Source organism: Puma concolor, chromosome A3 (assembly GCF_028749965.1).
Source record: "Puma concolor isolate L17-30 chromosome A3, mPumCon1.1.hap2, whole genome shotgun sequence".
NCBI lineage: Eukaryota > Metazoa > Chordata > Mammalia > Carnivora > Felidae > Puma > Puma concolor.
This window is the reverse complement of record NC_141669.1, coordinates 21586362-21592498: the sequence shown is the minus strand read 5'-3', so window position 1 is coordinate 21592498 and position 6137 is coordinate 21586362. Positions and strand designations below refer to the sequence as shown.

Sequence of the window (6137 nt, the reverse complement as noted above, 5' to 3'; positions counted from 1 at the left end):
TCTTCTAAGGTCTTATCTTGCTCTCATAGTCATTCCAGGATGACACCGAGACAATCTGGAGACCTTGGAGGAAATTACAAAAGGGACGCCAGTGTTGCCCCCAGGCTTCTTCCTAAGACCCCCGACACAAAGGGTTCAGTCAGCTTGAGGTGCATCAGCTAGGTGTGTCTGTAGACCTCGGCGGGGAAACGGCTGTTCCCTGGCACGCCAAGGGTATACGATACAGAGGCGGCTGAGCCTGAGCCTGGTCTCCATGGACAGCATTTATTAGGCGCCATTCTCATTGTGAAGACAGATAGGCAGGAGGGGCTGAAGGGAGGCCGTGGCAGCTGCAGCCTTTGGGGTCCAGGGGCTGCCCGGGGTGGGGGTGTGGGCGCGGGGGCACCCACATGTATTGCATATTCTGTGGCAGTGTGCCCAGGCATAAGGCATTGGGGAAGCAGAAAGGCTGCCTGCAGTGGGGGAGGGGGTGAGGGGGGAAGCCACTCTGGCCTTCTAGTTCCCTGGGAAAGGCCCGCTGGAGGCCGAGCAGCCTGCCATGCTCTGCTCGAGACCATTTGGCCTCCTTCCTCGCCATCTCCCTGCAACTTTGGTTGTGGCTCCCTCGGGACTGACGGGACAGGACCCCTCGAGGGCAGGGTCACACGTGGGACAGAGGCAGCCAGCACTGTCCCCCAGCCCCACACATAAACACAGAGGTCACCCCTGGGTCCTGGGCCCTCTTCTTGGCACCTGGGCGGTGAGCTCCTCCACGCTGAGACAGGACTCACACACAGGCCAGACTTCTTCTCTCTTAGGGGTTCCCAGAGGCTGGGGCACGGCTGAGGCTGACCACCCTGTGGGACCCCCACTCCAGCATCCCTGACTACCAGGGCTGGCCTTGCTCAGCAGGGTTAGGGAGCCACCATGGCAATGACATAGGAGGGCAGTTCTGAGTGGGGAGACGCCCCTCACCCACCTCTGATGCTGTCCTGAGACACGGTACCAGCTCCAGCTGTGGAGTCTAGGGCGTCACCTCGGTCTGCTTGCTCTGCACCTGGGTTTCTGGGTTGCAGGTGGGGTAGGTAGTGGGCACACCAGGTCCAAACTCCCTACTGAGAGGGGCACTCCTTGCTGCAGCCTTAATTTATCTCTAGCTACTTGGGACGCAGGCACCAACACTGGCTGTGAGCCAGGGATAAGGTCCCAATTGGATATGCCCGACAGTTCTCTAGTTCATTCTGCCCGATTCCCAAACCCCTAGAGCCCTTGGCTCCTGCCCTTTTTTCCATGAGCCTCAGCCCTCCTTCCCTGTTTGTCCCCGGCCCTGCTTCCCTGTTTGTAAGCAGGCAGTCCGGACACTGAGGGGGTCCTACTTGGCCTCAGGGGTCATTCAGAGCCCCTGCCTCCTGGCCAAGTGGAGTCGAGGCTAAGTCCCAGTGCTGGCTCACGCGGTGCCTGGGTGCACCGGGCAGGAGCTCTGCTTTCAACAGTGGGCAGGGTGGTCAGGAGGAAAGGGCACCAAAACTCAGAAGCAGCAGCCTGGGTTCTTGTTCCCCTGTGCCTTTTGCTGTCTGTGCCACCTTGGGCAAGTCACTTCACTTGTCTGGGCCTCAGTGTCCCCTGTAAAGTGAGGATGAGAACTCCTGCCTTGCTGACCTAACCGGGTACTGTGAGAATCAGATGAATGGGTAGTCAGGGCAGGGTTTCAGAGGCTGAAACTCATTCCACAGATGTAAGAGTTGGTCATTGTCAGCAGCAGCTGGGGACGGCAGGTACGAAGTTTTCTGTTTGATTCTAAGGGCAGTGTCTGAGGCTGGAGGCCAGTTAACTCTCACCTCCCCGTGGGCTGCCCTGCAGACCAGAGGGCCACAATCTCCCCCTCCCTCCTCTGTCCCTCCTGCAGCCTGCCTGTCCTTGCTTCAGTCTGCCTGCCTTCTGGGGACTAGCTTTAGGGACTGCTGGGTTTCCACTTTCTTCATAACTGCAAAGCCATGCAAAACAACACAAAAGGTAGTGGGAGGCTGGGAGACACAGCTGGGGATGAGGAAGGGGAGTGGGGCTGAGTGGGGGTGACCTGAACAAAGACACCCTGGCTTTTGGAGCCTGGGGAAGGTGGGAGACCTGGCAGGACAGAGGTATAAATAGAGATGCAAACTTACACAGAACACGAAGTTTCCTCCGGATGGAGGAGGGGGGGTGGGGGGTGGTCTGGGTACCAGCAGGGCCTCTGAGAACGGAGGGAGCTCCTTAGATTTCCAGAGGGATGGGAGGCTCCCAGCTTCTGCCTTCCCTCCCCCACCCCCCACCCCCCACATTTCACATTTCTCGGAATTTGCAGGGCGCGGATGTCCTGAAACATCCTCAGAGCCCGGGCTCCTGCCGGCTGGTGCGAGCAGGCACAGTCGGGAGATGGGGGGCGGGGGGGGGGCGCAGCTGGAGGAGGGTGGTGAGGGGTGTGGGGAGGGTCCCATGGGGCCTCCTCACCCACCCTGTCTGCTCCTCCCGGCAGGAGCCCCTCCCTCCCCCGGCCCCGCAACCCCAGGCGCTCCAGGCCCCGCAGGGCGTTCACACGGAGCTCCTGCGCTTCATGAGGCCGCGGAAGGTGGACAGGCTGTGCAGGCCCGTGGACACCGAGCTGATGGCGGAGCGCTGCGCCCCGCTGCACAGGCAGCGGTGCGAGGGCGTGTCGCTGTAGCGGCCGCCCCCTCCCGGTGACGAGTGGCTCTGCTCGACGCACGTGTCGGACGTGGAGAGGTCCCGCGGGATGATCATGGGGATGGAGTACTGCAGCTTCTCGCGGCTCTTGTACCAGAGGCACGAGCACATGGACTGGAAGTGCAGCACCTCGGCGTAGACGTTGCGGAAGCCGCCGCCGCCCGCCGCCGCCGTGGACGAGGCGGTGTCTGTGGTGTGCGCGCTGCCGCCCGCGCCCCCGCCGCCCCCGCCGCCGCCGCCGCCCCCGCCCGCCTGCCCGTTGCGCGTGAGCAGCGCGCGGTGCTCGGCGTCGCGCTTCTCGTCCTCGGCGTTCATGGTCATGAAGCGCAGCACCACGAGGTTGAGGAAGGCGCCGATGACCGTGAGGCCCGTGAGGATGTACACGAAGCTGAAGGCCACGTACTGCGGCTGCGTCTGCAGCGCCTGGTCCTTCTGCAGCGCCACGTAGTCGCCGAAGCCGATGGTGGTGAGCGTGATGAAGCAGTAGTAGTAAGCCTGGAAGAAGGTCCAGTGCTCGTAGTAGGAGAAGGCGGCGGCGCCGATGCACAGCGTGCTGATGCACGAGAAGAAGCCGATGAGCACCATGTTGGCCATGGACACGTCGGCGCGCCGCATGCCCAGCCCCCTCTTGGCGCGGTGCAGCAGGTACTTCACGAAGGTGTTGATGCGCTCGCCCAGGCTCTGGAACATGACGAGCGTGAGCGGGATGCCCAGCAGCGCGTAGAACATGCAGAACACCTTGCCGCCATCCGTGCTGGGTGCCGCGTGGCCATAGCCTGGGGGAAAGCCGGGGAAGAGGAGAGAAGGCACAGCGCTGTGGGGCTGGACTTCCGGAAACCCTGACCCCTTTCCCCGAGATCTCTGCCCTCCACCTCCCCAACCTTGCCGATTCGGGCCTCTCCTTCCAACCGGAGAGAAGACAGCGCACGATTATGGGCACATCCTTGACCCCCGCACGCCATGCTAGTTCCTTGCTGATGCTCCTGGTTGACACCATAGGGTAGGGAGGAAGGAGGAAACAGGGAGGATTAAGCGCCTTTTCTGAGGTCACATCGTTTGGAAGTAGAGCAACCTTGCGTTTGAACCAGAGTCTGTTTGACTTCAAAGACCTAACCGTTTTCTAAACCTAAAGAAGGAGCTGATTCATAGTGCTGTGGGAACTTCGTCCAGAGGCAGCAGGGATAGTGTGAAGGGTGCTGGTAGGTCATTTGGGAGACCTGGTTTCTAGTTCAGTGTCTGTCGGTTTTGGACCTGTTCCTTGTCCTCTCTGGGCCTCAGTTTCCTTGCCTGTAAGGGGTGGAGCTTGGCTAGCCTGTGATTCAGTGTGGAGGGAGGGACGCTGAGGCAGCATGGTGGCTCCTTGATAACTTCCTTGCTGCCAGCCGAAGCTTATGAGGGGTAGTTGGCAACTGGGGCCATCCAATGTCCCTGAGGCAGCTGGCCTACCAGTGTCCGGGAGAAAGGGGACGGTGCCTGTCTGCCAGCTGGATGCATGGTGTTCCAGGGTCTCCATTAGCCCCCAGTCTGGTGCCCCGGGGTCATCCTCTGTGCCCAAAGTAGGGTCTGTCCTCATGGGGGGGGGTGGCATTGCCCTTGTTGAAGCAGGGCCCCTGCCTGTCCTTCCGTTATTACTATCACCAGCCACACAACCCCAACCCCCATCTCCTCCACACAATGCCCGGCCCTCACAGAGCCAGGCGCCGGGAGCCGGGCAGAGGCAAAGCTTCCCTCTGAGCCAATCATCAAGTGGCCTTAAGTCAGGAGTTGTGCCTGGAGACCTGGAGGGGAAAGGAACCTGGATGGGAACTCAGAAGCCCTAGGCACAAGTTCTGGCCCTGTCACTTGTGGCTATGTGACCTTAGGCAAATTACACCCCCTCTCTGAGCTTGTTTTCCTCATTTGTAAAATGACGTCTGCCGGTCCTGGCCCTGCTTGTTTTCACTGGGCTGTTACGATATTTATTACTTTTATTAACAGGATTATTATAATAAAATATTGCTGGCTGGCAGGATTTCCAGTTGTTCCTCCTTTCTAAGCCTTATCAAAACGTAACCCAATGCTGCTTCCTAACCGACTGAGCCATCCAGGTGCCCCAACCCAGTGCTGCTTCGTCCGTGCAGCTGTCCTGGGTTCCTCACTGGAAGTGACCTTCTGTGTTTTGAGTGACACTGAGAATGTTCAGCTTTGGACTCCAGGGCCACTATTACCACCACCCCTGCCCTATCCCCCAGCGCCCCATACGTACAGCTAAACACTGGCTTGGGGTGGCAGGGTGGGCCCTGGCTGGACCTTGTCATGTTTCTCTCAAGCTTCCCCCTCCACATTGCCTGCCATGCCCAGGAAGTATGCTCAGAATATGTGCATGGCCAGGTAGGATACCATGTGCTTTGGTATCTGATATGAATTCAGATCTTCATACTCTTCCAAGGACTGCCTTTTTTTTTTTTTTAAACCTCTGTGGGCCTTGGTTTCCACATGTGTAAAATGGGGCTGATAAGTAGAACCTGCCTCCCAGGGCTTTTCGGGAGAAATAAATGAGATAATGTGTATAATGCACTTAACCTAGAGTCTGGTATGTATCAAATGTTCAATAATGGCTCACTATGATTACTAATGAGTGAGGTGCCAGATTTCCCTCACATTTCCAGGCCGGGGGCAGCTCAGTTCCAGTAAAGCTGGCATCTCTGTTAGCCCAAGGCCATTTGAATCTTAAAGCTCAGGGAGATCTGGGGACAGCTGCTTGGAGTGTGTGGGGCTGTGGGCTGCCCTTAGAATGGGCTCCCCTTCCCCCCCTTCCCCCCCCCCCCCCCCACCAACCAGGACACCTAGCTGGTTGACTGTGTCACTCTGTGCCAGGGGCCTGGATAGCTGAGCTGTTGAGCTGCCATGCCTGGCCTGTCTGCGTCCCAGCAGGGTGAGAACAGATTGTGCCCGCCAGCTCGGCCACGGCAGCCAGACCACAACTCACCTCGACAGCTGGGCAGGCCCTGAGCCAGAACTGCTTCTTATCCTGTCCTTCCCTGTCCCCCAGGCCAGCGCCGCACTGGGCGTGGGGGAGGGCATGGCACCGCGGGTGGGGCTGGACAGGGGTTAGGTAGCGTGGGCCCGGCCCCAGCCTGACGGCACGCTGGCTGTGTGACCTTGGGCACAGGCATTCCCCTCTCTGGACCTCTTTTGCCCTGTCTGCACTCTAGGGGTTTGAGCTACAGCTATTAATACCCAGCCTGGTTGCCCGACGCACCATGTAAGCTAGACACGTAAGTACTTCAGAACCTGTGGGGTTCGTGAAGGAGCAGGGGGGACGGGACCTCACAGGGAAAAGGCCGCCTGAGAGCGTGGTCCGGGGTGGGGGGGCAACCTGTGCAGGCTCAGCGAGAAGGACCCCCTCTCACTGCCACTGCCACCTCTCCCTGTGCTCGCTCAGAGGCTCTGACTTCAGG

The 6137-nt window shown here is 59.5% G+C and overlaps 1 protein-coding gene across 1 annotated transcript in view; it reads right to left on the bottom strand.

The window, feature by feature from the left end:
• Window positions 1-243: 243 nt before the first annotated feature.
• Window positions 244-6137, bottom strand: part of KCNK3 (potassium two pore domain channel subfamily K member 3) — a 37705-nt gene continuing 31811 nt past the window's right edge. Inside the window, exon 2 of the mRNA XM_086700192.1 lies at window positions 244-3473. Coding sequence (XP_086556318.1) covers window positions 2548-3473 — 926 coding nt within the window. The 3' untranslated portion in view covers window positions 244-2547. The remainder of the gene's footprint in view (window positions 3474-6137) is intronic.